Genomic DNA, 15,186 nt, shown 5'->3' on the forward strand with positions numbered 1-15,186 from the left:
CTTATAATTCGATGGAGCCGGCTGCACGCACGAAAAAACATGACTCATGCGGCGTTACCTCGCTCTGAGGCGTTCCATTTAAGGCTTGAAGTGCAAGCGAGAGCGCGGAACGAGCGACAAAGAGGCACAATCGGCCTCCGCGTTCGGCAGCGTTCGACATCTGTCTCTCTCCTACTTGAGTGAGCGATGCGTCCGCGTGGACAGCTGCTATACAATAATACATTTCCATTTACCTCCTTCTCTATATCCATACAAAATATCTATCAAACAAATAAAATTAAAATTTTCTTTTGAAAAATGAAACCATTCCATCAGTATTTTCTTATGACGTTGTCACGTTCAACTATCGTCAGTAAACCGACTTTACAGACAACCGATTTTTACTTATAATTAGTGAACCGGGACACTAAAAAGGTTAAAAAACGATAAAAAGATCCAGAAAGAATGAAGAATCTATATGCATATACTTGTCTGACTAAGCTTGGGAATTGATTATGTAACCTCTTTATATGTATATCACGGAAATCATATGTAATTACCTTGTAGGGCAAGTTCTGCCTCCTGATTCCAAATGCTTCGGTCGGCTGGTAAAGGATTTTTTTCTAACCATCGCCCACAAGCCCATGACCAGAGGTCATCGCACGGATACACTGACGAATTTAAAGATTCTCTTATCTGAAAAAAAATGCATTCACTGTAGAACAAAACCCATTCTTATAATGAAATTTGCATTGTTAATAAAAAGTTTATTAAGTATATGATGTTACGTCAAGGACGAGGTATTCTCTTTTTGTAAATAATACCTATATAGGTACATGTTATATACAAACGAAGCGTATCATTTTAATGAATAAATACACGCGTTTCCTCTCTGGATACCTAATAGATGCTTTTTTATTCAAACTAAACATGAATTAAAAAAAGAGATTCAAAACTCTGTACAGATTTTGTGAATAGAAAAAACAATCCCTAAAAACGAAAATATCTATCTTCTCACAAACAAAGAATAAAAATCATTCTGTTCTTCAAGATGGGGCTTCTGCGATTATTGTAGAAATGAATACAGAAGATGTCCCTAAGCAGGTTTCGATGGAATGTATTTCGATTAATGTGGACCGATCTTTTCTTTCAATTTTAAATATATAGGACTCGATTATAAATAATTCAAGCATATGTTGATATAAATTTAATATTTTTCAGTTAAAACATCAATCTTTTCCACTTTTAATCGTAGCTTTATTATATACCACCCGAAAATCCTCAAATTACGTCGGGTGCAATGTGACTACACAAGTAGGCACTTAAACGTGGAATTAGGTGCAGTATTTAATAGCTGTAATTAATTTTCCAGCAATTGTGTAGGGAGAAAATAACTTACAGGTTTTACATCCGCCTTATTCGTTTCCTTATGCAGTAGTAACGCTTGCAGGTAATGTATAATTTATAAAAGTGTATTGTAAATCGATTCTACACAAATAAATGTGTAAATCTACACGCCAAAAATGTCATTACTTTATGGAAATCCATCATTAAAAACAACAACAGTGATGCATGTACTATTTATTTTATGAAATAAGAAATCAAGCTACATATGGGGCAAAGGACTTTATTTATATGAGACCAACAACCCTGAAGATGCCTCACAATTGAGGCGAAACGTAGGTGGTTAGTCTCATATAAATAAAAACCTTCACCAATACGTAGTTTGATTTCGTACTTTATGCAATTGTTGAGGAAGAAATGGCAACTATTTATTTTAATTCTTAGTAATTAGGTACTTCAATTTTTCACTGTTTCTTGTAAAAAATGTAATTTGTAGAACTTTCTTCTTAGATTCACTGCATTTAAGAATAATGCAGAATAACCGCAATGCACTAACGGTACTTGAAAGTAAGCACGTTGTTATGTAAACGTTCCTACATTACATTTATTTATTTGGCTTGTAAGCATCTTGACATTTTGTGCTCGAAGACAGTAAAAGTACTTTGCGGCTGGCAAATTGCATTAGGACTTTTATTTGAAATACTATGCGTTGCATTTACCTAGATATCGCATTATAGCGTGCATCGCATCGTCAGATTTTATGAACAGTAATATACCTACCACGTACTTAGATGGGAAAGTGCATCTAAGCGTAACACTAGAAACTCAATTTAAAGTTTTCAGAATGAAAGCTAAAATACCGTTTTTTAAATTTTTATGAACAAAGACAAATATCTGCCGTTAATTATGTTATTATTTTATATTTTAAATATTCCGTGAAAATTCATTTCTAATTTTTGTTTTTCCCTCGCCGGGAATCGAACCCGGTACCCTTGAATTTACACACCAATATTTAATATTAACCACTATTGAATTTCAAAGTGTTTCATATAGTATTAACTCCTTTTTATTTATCATTCGATAGACGGTTGATTTTTAATCCTAATAAATATTTCTAGTAAGTGCCAATTACAATTTTGAATTTGAACATAATATAAAGCTATTGAATCTTGCTCCACTTGTGAATCCTTTCAATCAAGTCAGTTCATGCCACACTTTTACCTTAACTAAAAGTAAATGTCACCGCATTTTAAACTTGCCAATTTATTTTTTATTAATTATGGATACGTGTCGATGTGAAGAGTTTGACAAAATAGCTGAGAATATTAGAGCTTGGGTGCCTGGATCTATTCATCTAATACAGAAAATAAAGTGTGGTAAGTAATTGTTCAATATATAATTATAGTAGTCAATGTGTGAATCAGGGAACTGACGATAAGACCAGGGTTGCCATCTGTAAAATCAACAAATCGGGATAAGGCAAGAAGCTTAAAAAGCCGTGAATTTATTCTGAAACTAATATAAGAGCGACTCCGACAGACAATTATATTTCAAACGGTTACGTGATGGATCATATGATTCCTTAATTATAAATTTTTTAATAATTTTATTTGAATAAGCAGCACCCTGACCTAGGCCTATGACCCGATGCAGCGGGCAGATAGCACAAGTAATTTTAAAACCTGGAAGGTATAATAGTAAAAACCGCCAGGACGCTCCTTGAACGCCATCCAGACTAACATTAATAGAAATCCAGGAAATCTCGGATAGATAACATTCTTAGAAGTGTCTCCAAATTTCAACTCATTCTTCAGACGCCAAATTTGAGTTGTTCGTATAACAAAAATTATTTACACCATCTTTTTCAATTCTCCAAAGCAAGAAAAGGAACATTATAATGAAAAGTTTAAAATAAAAGAAACGAGATGAGGTTAATTACATTCGACATATTTTTCAAACATAAATTCAAATCTGGCTCCAATAGCCGCATCACATTAAAATTTTGGTGATGTACCTTAATCTTAAAACCAAACAAGCTAAATCATCATCACCTGAATTCTGTGGATAAGATATTTCTAAATCGTGATATGTTAGTGGCAGATCTGAGTTCAAATACGAACTCAGCGAAAAACAATTGTTTTTACAAGCTTTTTCATTTTGTAGTACCCGACAATGCAGTATTAAAATGGAAAAAGACTTTCGAGGATCCATTAAGTACTTATCCAGCAGTATCAGAAATTTATAAACCAACAATGTGTTCTGCAACAACCACTCCACATATGTGTCTAGAAACTAAATGGATTCCAGTAGACCCATGTCTCGTTTCGCTAAGGTGAGTTAAAGAACTTACACTTTCAACAAGTTGGGTTAGGTTAGGTTAGGTTTAAATTGATACAAAAGATATTTTTCAAAAGACGGAGAAAACGAATACCTAGAAGGGTTAATTCAAGCTTCCCAAACCGAATATGAAATAAAACTGACGTCATCATCAAAGGGTTGTCAGTCCTAAAACTTATTTCTCGATTACATTACATACCCCGATAATCCCCCGGATTGTGGCCAACATAAACTAAGGAATTTGGCAAAATAAAAACAAATTGTCCTGATTAAATAACTGAAAAAATGTATTTAGAGAATAATAAAAAGTATAAAATAATCGTCGTGTACTTACAGAAGCGGACATAGAAACAATTCCCACATTAACAACAATCAGCGCATGAATAAGGTTTCGTTTACGTTACACTGGAGTAACGGAATACTGCAATACCACTGGTGGTACAATTGAAACCATTATTTATTATTAATGTGCATATTGCTTTTAAACATATGAGAAAATAGTCACAAGAAAGCAATGTCTATTGAATAATCGTAAACTGAAATTTATTGACGTAGTAAATTATTTCTATTAACCATTTTTAATACCTACGATTTTCACGATTTTTCCGGGATATATGCTTCATAAGTGCAGCATTTTTAAAACAAACAACGAAACTTTCTTCTACATTTTGTAACAGTAGATGAAATTCCCTGCGACATGCCAGAGTAAAAGCAGCGGTAATTAGTTCATTCGTCCGGCTTCAGTTGAAATTAAAAAAGAGACCCGCTCTAATCACTACACTAAGTAGTGGTAATTAGGACGAGTTTCTTTTAGTTTATTTATTCCATCAGTGTCTATTTTCTACAAAAACGGTTTTTACGAGAAAGTATTTTAATTTCAAGTTCTGTTCTCTGTTAAACGACGGTATTAATTCCAAATTTCATCGCAATAAGGAATATATAATGCCTACAACATTAAAAATTATTTAATATATTTATTATTATTTTCAGAAGTTGACTTGTTTTGAATTGTACATTATTGATAAGGGAGCGTATCCATTGTTTTACCATTTTTACCCCCCCTCCTTCGGTGATCACCCGTGGTATATGCCAAGACCCCATTCTCTTCTAGTTTTCAAGTAGTAATTCAAAAACATAGTTTTAAATAAATTTTTGCAAACAGAATGTTTTAAATATAACTAGAAAAAGCCCTAGAGGATATTGATTACGTGACAAAAACCTAAGCGCCCCCGCCCCTGCGACTAAGGGTGATATTTTAAAAAAAATACCTCCCGGGGAATGTCATGTAGTATCGGTACGTTCCCTAAACACTGTACGAAGAAAATTTCTTTCAGTGCCCGGAATTTCATATGCTAACATTGATTATGACGTAATTGTGAAAAGGCCTTCCAATTTATCTTTTGTTTCAGATTAGTGAATCAGTGCAGAACCCTCAAAGACAGTCCATTATACTAGCCTTTACGTCGACAAATTACATGAAACAACAAAGTAATTTTTCATTATTTTTACAATAATACGTTATACATTAGCCAACAAAATTCCTTTGTTTATAGCACCACTAATAAATTACAGTTTTTCTGGTAATTTTCCCACCCACACATTTAACAGGTAGTTAAAAGGAAATACAATTATTTCACATCAGTTACAGCAAATAAATCAAAATGATCTATTTCTCCAGCTTAGCTAGCCAAATGATCGTAAATGCATAGGTACTAAAAATGTGACGTAATAAAAAGTTCGTACTTTGTATTTTTACCCACATTTAATTAACAATTATTGTTAAAACTGTTTGTAATTTATAAACTCTACATTTCTTATTTTTAGAAAAGTAATAAAATGTTATTTTGCTACTGTAATTTGTTATTAACAACTTTAGAATGTATATGTAGCATATAAATACTTTAAACTAAAAATAAGTTTGAAGAAAATGGTGAACATCTCAAATTTTTATACTTTTTTCACAAGGAAATAAAAATATATTCCTAATGGTAAATAAATAATAATCTGTACACGGTAATAAAAGGTTTTATGTGAACGATATTATTTATAACCAAAATGCAATAAGAGGAAACTTTTAATTAAAAAAATTATCCTATGTTACCATTACTTTTATGTTGCATTCTGGTAAGTACTGTTTTGACATTCTGGTTTTTACACCAATTATATATACACTCTTTTAAAATGTAATGTAAAATAACCAGAAGCCACAATACACAGCGCGATATGTGATTTATGTATGTATGTCAGATAGGCCCAAGGCTTTCAAATATATTTAAGTGAGGTTACCTATGCAAATTGAGGATTCTACGTTAATAAGCAAGTACGAGGAAAATTTACACCATACGTTTCGTACAAATCAAAATTTCAAGTCTTTGAAATATGTACATGAACAATTTCTTCTATAGGGTTGTTCGGAAAGTCATTTGGTTTTTTTTTGTGGAAATGATAAGACAGTTTTCGTATAATAAACAAATACTTTATTAAATTATATATTGACCGTTCTGGTCCAACACCTTTTGCCATCTTTCTGGTAGTAACATAATTCCACGCTCATAAAATTTTTGGTCTTTGCTGGCAAAAAACTGATCGAGGAGGTTTTTGACCTCCTCATTTGAGGTGAAGGTTTTACCGTCTAAAAAGTTTTGGAGTGACCGGAACAAATAATAATCCGATGGTGCCAGGTCTGGAGAATATGGTGGGTGTAGCATTGTATCCCATTCAAGCTGTAAAAGCTTTTGGCGAGTGACCAAACTTGTGTGAGGTCTCGCGTTGTCTTGGTGAAACACTACACCTTTCCTGTTGATTAGTTCTGACCTTTTCTGTTGAAGTGCATCATTCAGTTTGTCCAGCTGATGACAGTAGACTTCCGAATTAATCGTTGTGTTATCCGGTAAAAGCTCAAAAAAAACGATTCCTTTAAAATCCCACCAAACAGACAGCATCACCTTTTTTTGGTGAATATCGGCTTTGGAAATGGTTTGAGCCGGTTCATCTTTTTTGCTCCATGACCTCTTGCGTTTGACGTTGTTGTATACAACCCATTTTTCGTCCCCAGTGATGATGCGCTTCAAAAACGGATCATTTTCGTGACGTTTGAGAAGCGAATCGCAGACGTCAATGCGGCGACACAGATTTCTCTCTGTGAGAACATGGGGAACCCATACATCGAGCTTCGAGGATAATCCCAGGCCTTTCAAGTGGTCATAAACTGTTGAATTTGATAAATTTAACCTCAATCCGATCTCACGTGTTGTTATTCGCCGGTTCACATCAACTAATGCCTTTATCGCGTCTTTATCAGCTTCAACCGGCCTTCCCGAACGTGGTGCATCTTCGACATCAAAATTGCCGGATCGAAATTTAGCGAACCAGTTCTGGCACTGGCGTACTGTCAACACACCTTCTCCATACACATCAGTCAATTTCTTTCTGGCTTGAACAGCATTTTTACCCTTTCTGTAGTAAAACAGTAAGATATGTCGAAAATGCTGCTTATCGCTCTCCATATTTAAAAGGGCACCAACCAAAAACTACTGCGTAGAATTAATTGGAATTTTTCACACACAAGCCTTGCTATATGAGCTCTCAAAGCATATAAAAATTATACGGCTTAAATGTGAAGTTGGGTGCAAAAGAATACAATTAAATCCTCTGTCGGGAAAAAACGAAATGACTTTCCGAACAACTCGATATTTAAATAAAATCAACATAAAATGCTTCTCAAGATTTTGAAATAGGCTTGTATTTCTTGAAAACCTTAAAATCGTGCTTCTTTTGTTCAAATAAAGCATTTGTTAATTTAATAATCAGCGTGTCGAAACTTCGTTTTCCCTCTCACACACCTGAGATCTACTTTTCTACGTTTCACTTTTATTCGATTGTTATTTCTGTAGGCAAATGCCAGAGTTCATAACGGATTCCAAACAGAGAATTTAAATACAAAATTCAAATAACAAGTTCATTCATACAAATTTAGTACAAAGAGGCCTCTTTCTACGTCCGCACACACGTTTTTGATAAATCGCAAACAAAAACGCTGAAACTGCAAGGAGTACAAGTCCTCACTTGTGTACATTACGGCCGGCTATTTCTCATTTTCATTTGCGTAATAAAGAGTCTCGGCAGATGTTTATCCGATACTGATGGCACCAGTTCTAACAAAAAGGCAAGAAAGAATAACAGAAGGAAAATACGTTTGTATATGTGTACATGCATATACAATATAAAGTGTGAATCTTTCCATTTGGTCGCGCGTTTGTCTTTAAATATTTACCGAAACGTAGAAAAACAAAGTGTCATCCAAGGTGTTGTATTTCAAACATCGGTAATCATTACTATTAGCGGAACTAGAGTTTACTGGCCCCGGGACGAATAACTAACTGTACGAACCTGAATTAAACCTGGTTTCCTGTTCAATTAGAACATTAATGATACTTAAAAAGCAGACATGTATGGACTAACGATTACAAAAGAATTTTCTCTCATAATGTATCATTCATAGATACTATCCTCATCGAATAAAATAATTCGAAGTGGTCTGTATTCTGTCGAAACTGCCAGACGCGGATCGCGATCTTTTTGGATCTCATCAGCGCGTCGCAGGCAGAACACAGACGAACTTTTACCCGCTGTCTTAACAGTGCGTTTTAGAAAATACTACAAATGGCGCGGTAAACGCCATCTACAGCACGATGCTACATTTTAGGATTACGTATGTTCCAACAAGATCTACTTGTGTGGATATCTACTTGCTGAAAAAGAATCCCGGCGTAGCCAACCTCAACGTGATAGGCACGTTAGCTTAATCGAATAAAATAATTCAAAGTGGCCTGTATTCTGTCGAAACTGCCAGACGCGGATCATGATTTCGATCTTCTTGGATCTCATCAGCGCGTCGCAGCCAGGATTCGTTTTCAGCAAGTAGATATCCACACAAGTGGACCTTGTTGGAGCATACGTAATCCTAAAATGTAGCATCGTGCTACAGAGGGCGTTTACTGCGCCATTTGTAGTATTTACTATCCTCATCAATCGAAACAAATTATTTTGTTATTGTTGAAGCAGGACAGTCGGTGTATAACTTATCCTAGCTTCTTCTGTACGCCAACTTAATATTATACAGCCAGTTGATGATTTTTATTTAATAAATTGTACACCTTTTTTTACTATTTCGAGGATCGGGACTTACTATTCACAATTAAAAATATGTACAACTAACTATTCCAACTTAAAAACTAAATTTAAATTTGAAATGTATTTGATCAAGAGAACCGTCCTTACTGATGTAATATAATTAATTTTATTTAAAAAATTTCGAATGTGTATTTAAATAATCAAGACAGAGAAGAACAATTTAAGATAGAAAGAGATAGAATTGGAAAGTAGTATGCGAAACTCGGCAACAAACAGCTACATTTCAGGTAAATATCATACAATGAACTCAGTTCTTAAATGAATTAAATGTTATAAGTGGAAAATACGGCCCTAATGTGATTTTAACGATGAGAGTCGGATAAACTTGAATATTTTGCTATTGTATTATAAACTCCAAAAGGTGATTCAAATTGTAATATGCACGATAATGTAAAATAAGATGAAAAGAATATGCAGTTACAACCAAACACAATTGAATATGATTAAAAATTATCGAATAATCTCTACCTACTTAAATCTGTAATAAAATAAAAACATAATTTTAACAAAGAAAAACGTTTCGGCGAATAGTTACGTTTTTATAGTCATTAACTATTACAATTATAACCTTGGCTATTTCCATAATTAAAAATTCAAAGTGGTAAAGAAATGGAAACTACTTATATGTATTTGATGCCTATATTTATATATGATAGGATTGTCTAGGCCCTAGGCTATCACAGCAAATGACATATCACTATGGCTGGATCCTTCGGGTCGAGAAGTTCAATGAAATAATAAAATAGCAAGAATAACTAAAATGATTCTTCTTCATCATCATTATCATCATGAAGATATTTAGCCTAAAAATTGATTGGCCATGCGAGTGCACTTCCTCCTATCTGCTCCAATCACAGAATTTCTCGAAAACTAGGGCATCCTGTACCCCTATTTGCGAACAGTAATCAAATTTAGGTCTACTTCTACCCACCACCACCGATGCGATAAATACAAATTTGGCTTTTTATGGCGTAGAAATATGAGGGTTGAAAAAAGTAACTGACAGTAAGTGTTTTTCATAAATATATAAAGTGGGTTTTGAATTTATACAGAGGTGTGCAGGATTATATTGTTAGAAGGGAAATAAAATGTATGGTATATACGAACACGCTAGAGGAAAGCAGAAAAGGGATGGCGATGGCCATGGAATTTATAAAATTTAAAGGAAGGTGATGTAATAATGGAAGTAAGGAGAAGGAGAATATTAAATATCGGGACCAAAAAATTGATATGACAAAGGCAATTTATGCTTAATCAGGAAAATCTGTATGGATGGGGCAGGATAAGTGTGGGGGTGTCGGAGAGATGGTGAGAAATACGTGAAATATATAAAGGCTCTTCCATGGAAGCATTGGCGGAGGGACTATGTACTGGGTATTTGAAGGTGAAAAGGGGAAGATAAGGAAATGAAAGTAGAAGATGTAAGTATTGGATCAAGAATGAAGAAAGGGTGTGTAGAATATGTGAAAGGGGTGATGGAGCGAGCATTGATGCATGATTTGGGAGAATGTGATGAAAGTCAAAATTTGGATGAATTAGAGATGAGTAAAACTGGACGAAAATGCAAGACCAAGGCCAAGAGTGAGACTATATCATCAAGACCAAGAATAAAACTAGAAGTATTTGAGCAAGACCAAGACCGAATAAGTAAGACCAATACCAATACTGGGACAGCCTAAGTATTGCTTTGCTCATTGCTAGGATAGATCTAGAGAAATTAATAAGTGACGGTGGAGATAGGATGATCGTTTTAAAAGAGATACTTAGTAAAACAAAAGTTTTGGTGAATAGAGAGGATTAAAACTATGCTTAAGTTTGTTTTTTGGAGTAAAAAGAAAAGAGCAATTTGTGTTTTTATGTCGATTTTAAGAATTATCCTTTTTGTTATAATAAAAGCTTGCTTATTTTTATATTGGGTGTTAAAATTTTGATTTTTGTGGATGCTGAATTGGTAGGATAATTTTGTTTTGTTTTCGAGAAAAGAAAGAGAATGAACAATATATTATTTACAGTCTTTTAGGAAGAAAGATCGGAAAATTTAAATTGCAATGTTAAAATGATAAATGTTTTAATAAAAGTGATACATATTTCAAGAAATTCATTAGAGTATTAAATTGCTTTTCATGTCGTTTATTTACTATTGGCGTTTATCAGGTTACGGTGCCATCAGATAAAATTAAATTAATCGCTCCTTAATCCAAAACACCCAGAAGGGATGACGTTCCAATTATTATTATAATTGCCACCCTAAATTGACGGAAATACCCTATTAAAGGTAGGCGTACCTATAAATTATTAAAAACTAATTACACGCACGGATTGCCATCAAACGCCATAAATTTCAATCAGTTGAGGAGTAAGACAAGAGCTCAAAGTCAAATCGTAATGACGCCAGTTTGCGTGTTCGGAGAAACGAACAATTCTAAGGAAAAGGAAACGTCGGTAAATTTATAGAGAATTCGGTGGAATTCGACTCTCGAACCAATTCTGAATAAAACATTAGTTAGCGCAATCACAGTCATGGGTTATTATTAAAAGTTTGGGGTACCTACGTCGATTTCCAATTTGTCAAATTGTGAAGAGAATAAATTAGATTTCATTGAAAGGGAGTAATATCTCTTCCTACACAAACGCACGAGATTTCGCTTTCAAAAGCTCCAATCGGATAAAAATAGTTGGACCTTTTTAAAATGAGCCTTCACAGTCTGATAATCAAATTACTGTTGAAGCGAGTTTATGGTAGACAAACGAGGAAAAAACCAGAATATCATCAAAAAATTTGCATTCGTTTCATGTGTACATTAATTAGGATGTCGCTTAGATTAGTCCAAAAAAATCTTTATGAATATGGTAGAAATTAACAAAACCTCTTTTCTTTTCGAATTTTTTCGGCATAAACAAATTAATCACACATATCAAAGAGAATAATAAAAACTGGGTAACGCCCAAGAGTACTTTTGACTTCAATTTTTCCAGAAATACAAATGTCAGACTACAGTTTAGTTTTTCTACAAAATTTACAAAACGCTCTCCACTATTTGCGTGAATTCGTAAGCAAGCTAAAAAGACACTTCTAAGTGTTCAATTCCCGCCAGCTAGTAATGCTGATGGGTGATGGGCGATACGGTTTCTGTACGTTGAAGCAAGAAGTCCACAGAATTTAAGCTTACTCGAGACGAAGAAGAGAAGGGTGGAGAACCCGAGAAATCTCAAAAATACGAGAATAAAAACAAAACTCGAAAACTATGAGAAGTCTTGTAAAAAGCAAAAAAAGTTGAAACGTTATATCAGAAATGAGAAACCGTTCCTCAGATGGGCAATAAAATGCTCTCATATTTTTGAAAACATATTTTAAAAATGGAATGGATGTCTATCAAAATAGTTCTACCGTTCTATCTCTCGGACTGCATCCAATAATCCTGATATTGTTTTTTTTTGTAAATTTTAACTTCCTCTGTTATATTTAAGACTGCAGTGCTGTAATAAGGCTCTAGTTTACTAGACTACTAGTAGAAAGTGCGGAAGACTCCCTTTTTCAGCCTTCCTTAAGGAACTGTGGAAACAGATAGGTGGATGACTGTGAAGCTGGCACACCCACATTACAAAATCTCATGAGAAGATTGCCATTACAAACAAAAATATCATTAATGTCCTGTAATTTTCGTCCCATTCCTATACCAAAAAAAAATATTCTATCCATTTTAGACCTCTATACTATACATTGAAAAACAATTTGGTGACAACCAGAAAATTACAGTGATTACTTATCATAATTTTATTTACAATGACAAGAAATTTTAATACTATAGCATATTTTTTAAATTATTGATTTATTTTAAGCATTTTCTGTGTAGATTTGACAGATGGATGTTCAAGGAAAGACTCCATAATTTTGCAACATATCCGATATAATTATGCATATTAGTAATAATTTTTCCATAAGCATTTAAAAAGCATACAACTATAGCGTACTTTTTTTTTTAGAAACAAATTCGTTTACTAAGACATTTTGTCACGGATGTACTACGTCAGCCTTCAGTAAATTTCATATAAGAAATAGAACACTAAAATTTTATTTAGCACACTAAATTATCACTAAAAAGACACTAAATTCCCCTGTGATTTGTTTTGCGATTTTGTGATGTGAAAGAACTTGCTTGACAAGAATGATAGATGGAAGTTGGGAAGAGACAGATAGGAATGAAATGAAGAGAAATGAAAGATTATCTGTGGACTATTACTATTTCAGCATTAGTCTATGTAATCTTAGAAAATCAGAGAAAAAAATTGCCGCTTGGTATAATATATTATCTACTATATATCTGCACCGAATAATCCAAAATTTCCTAATTTCCACACATTCAACACTGTTCTATGTGCTAAACTAATCTATAATATACGTAGGGATAATCAACTGCGATACAGCAATATGATGACAACATAAGCCATTTATTAACCTGTTTGGAATAAAACTCATTTAAGGGATCATATTTTGCTTAAAAATAATAAACATTTATGTTTTCGATTAAATATTATACAAGAACACCTCTTCCACGGAGATGAACAAGAAACATTAGGGGATGACATTGTTGTTTAACTTGTATTAATTTCAGTGCTCTAATTACAAAGCTCGCTATAGTAGTATAAGCGTATAAGGGACCCGTATAGTATTTCAAACATGAGGGGTTGACTTGCTAAAACGTACAGGTTCTTCAATTCAATTAAAATGAGTTTTAGCTGAAATGAAAGCTTTTGAAAACTTCATACTCCAAGCTGCCCTGATGATGAAAATGGAAATTTTTATTTTCGTAAAAATATTATCTATCAAAGTAAACACGTACAGAACAGAAAATTAAATCAACATTTTCAAAATACGGTTCACATTGCTAAATTCGCTGAAACGGACTTAAGAAACCTTTTTTTCCTTTAAAACAAACCTGTTAATTCGGAGTGAAATTAAAATTTCATTTAAATTTAAAATAAAATTGTTGTTAAACATTACTGGTTTCTTCAAATGTGAAACCTTTCAACAAACAACTAATTAATACAGAATTTTTTAAATTGATAACGTTAAGGGTAGTCACAACAGATTCTAAATTAAAATATAGTATGTAAGAGTGGATAATTATCACGTTTAAATCGTTCGTTTAACAAATTACCTAATTTTGTGTACCTACTCTTTCATTATTTTTTAATTAGATCATTATATGGTCGTCAATTTTAAGACTGAGCTTCTCTTCGCATTTATTAAAACTAGAACATCCCACATCCTTAACTATTTGCGAACAGTAATCTAATCTAGGTCTACCTCTACACCTTTTAACTCCTGTTTCTGATTCTAATATGTCTCTGACTGGACCTTCACGTCTCCTATCAACCTAACTCGCCTATTTTTTAGTAACTTCCATAGTCCTCTGTCGACGAAATTTTCGTAACTCTGATGAAATAAAATCCAAATACGTAGAAATATGCGAGATAGATTAGTAAAACCCTTTTCAAGCATAAGGGACTAGTCAGAGACATTATAAGCAGAAAAAGGAGTTAAGCGGGGCAGATATTGGATTACTGTCCGCAGTTTGGTTAGAAAAGGTTGCTGTAGTTTTCGACAAATGCCAAGATTGCCTCAAGATAGAAGTGAAATTGCGTCTCTAACCAGTTTTCGCACTAAAGACTTTTTAATGATGATACAATGCGTTCCTCAGATGGAAAGATTACAGCATATGGTGTCTTGGAATATAATTCTTTCAGGGATTTCAAAAAATATTTCCTTTCCTTACAGACGTATTGATTAGGTACTTTATAATAGATACAAGACGTTTATCACAATTTATTTAAATTGGGTAAAAATAAATAAAATCGACTTGTAAAGCGTAATTTATGAGAGCTTTCATTGTCAAAACCTTGATTTTCAAATGCAATTGGGTCTTCAAAGGCTAAATCATTTAAAGGATTTTGGGCTTATAGAATTTAAAGCTCATTTGATGAGGATTTACCCTACTTTACCATGATGAAATAATTACGTTTAGGCATAATTTTTGTATACAGGAAAATCAAAGGGAGTTCTTCACCATAATGCGCATTTGGACACCAAACCTATCTAATAGCTTTAAAAACATCTATTAAATTGTTATCTAAAGCTCATGAACTTATTTAATGAATATATAATATAAAGTATCAAATTTTTAGTAAACTACGGAAACGAAGTCGCATTACCTATTCGCAAATAACACAAACTCGTATTTTCCACATCAAATTTATTTATGATTGTTATTACACAGACATGTTTTAATATCATTCAGTTGATGTACAATTAACATCGAAGGGGAGGGATAT

At 33.4% G+C, this 15,186-nt stretch overlaps 2 protein-coding genes across 4 annotated transcripts in view; one reads left to right on the forward strand and one right to left on the reverse strand.

Moving 5' to 3' along the window:
- LOC108737373 (protein gone early-like) overlaps positions 1–15,186 on the reverse strand; it is a 129,355-nt gene that overhangs the window by 99,884 nt on the left and 14,285 nt on the right. For all 3 annotated transcript variants that reach the window (XM_025973752.1, XM_025973753.1, XM_025973754.1), the window contains exon 4: positions 540–675. In XM_025973752.1, coding sequence (XP_025829537.1) covers positions 540–675 — 136 coding nt within the window. The remainder of the gene's footprint in view (positions 1–539; positions 676–15,186) is intronic.
- LOC108737375 lies at positions 2,520–5,461 on the forward strand. Its single transcript, XM_018470195.1, has 3 exons — positions 2,520–2,699; positions 3,487–3,655; positions 5,070–5,461. Exons 1-3 carry the CDS (start codon positions 2,603–2,605, stop codon positions 5,113–5,115), a joined length of 312 nt encoding a protein of 103 aa, XP_018325697.1. The 5' UTR covers positions 2,520–2,602; the 3' UTR covers positions 5,116–5,461.

This window comes from Agrilus planipennis, unplaced genomic scaffold (assembly GCF_000699045.2).
Source record: "Agrilus planipennis isolate EAB-ADULT unplaced genomic scaffold, Apla_2.0 scaffold159, whole genome shotgun sequence".
Classification (NCBI taxonomy): Eukaryota; Metazoa; Arthropoda; class Insecta; order Coleoptera; family Buprestidae; genus Agrilus; species Agrilus planipennis.

Bases quoted from the DNA above. Each gene is read 5' to 3' on its own strand.
- LOC108737375 (XM_018470195.1), top strand. From the start codon at position 2,603: ATGGATACGTGTCGATGTGAAGAGTTTGACAAAATAGCTGAGAATATT. The intron at 2,700-3,486 runs GTAAGTAATTGT...TTCATTTTGTAG, and splicing joins AATACAGAAAATAAAGTGTG to TACCCGACAATGCAGTATTA. The intron at 3,656-5,069 runs GTGAGTTAAAGA...CTTTTGTTTCAG, and splicing joins CCATGTCTCGTTTCGCTAAG to ATTAGTGAATCAGTGCAGAA.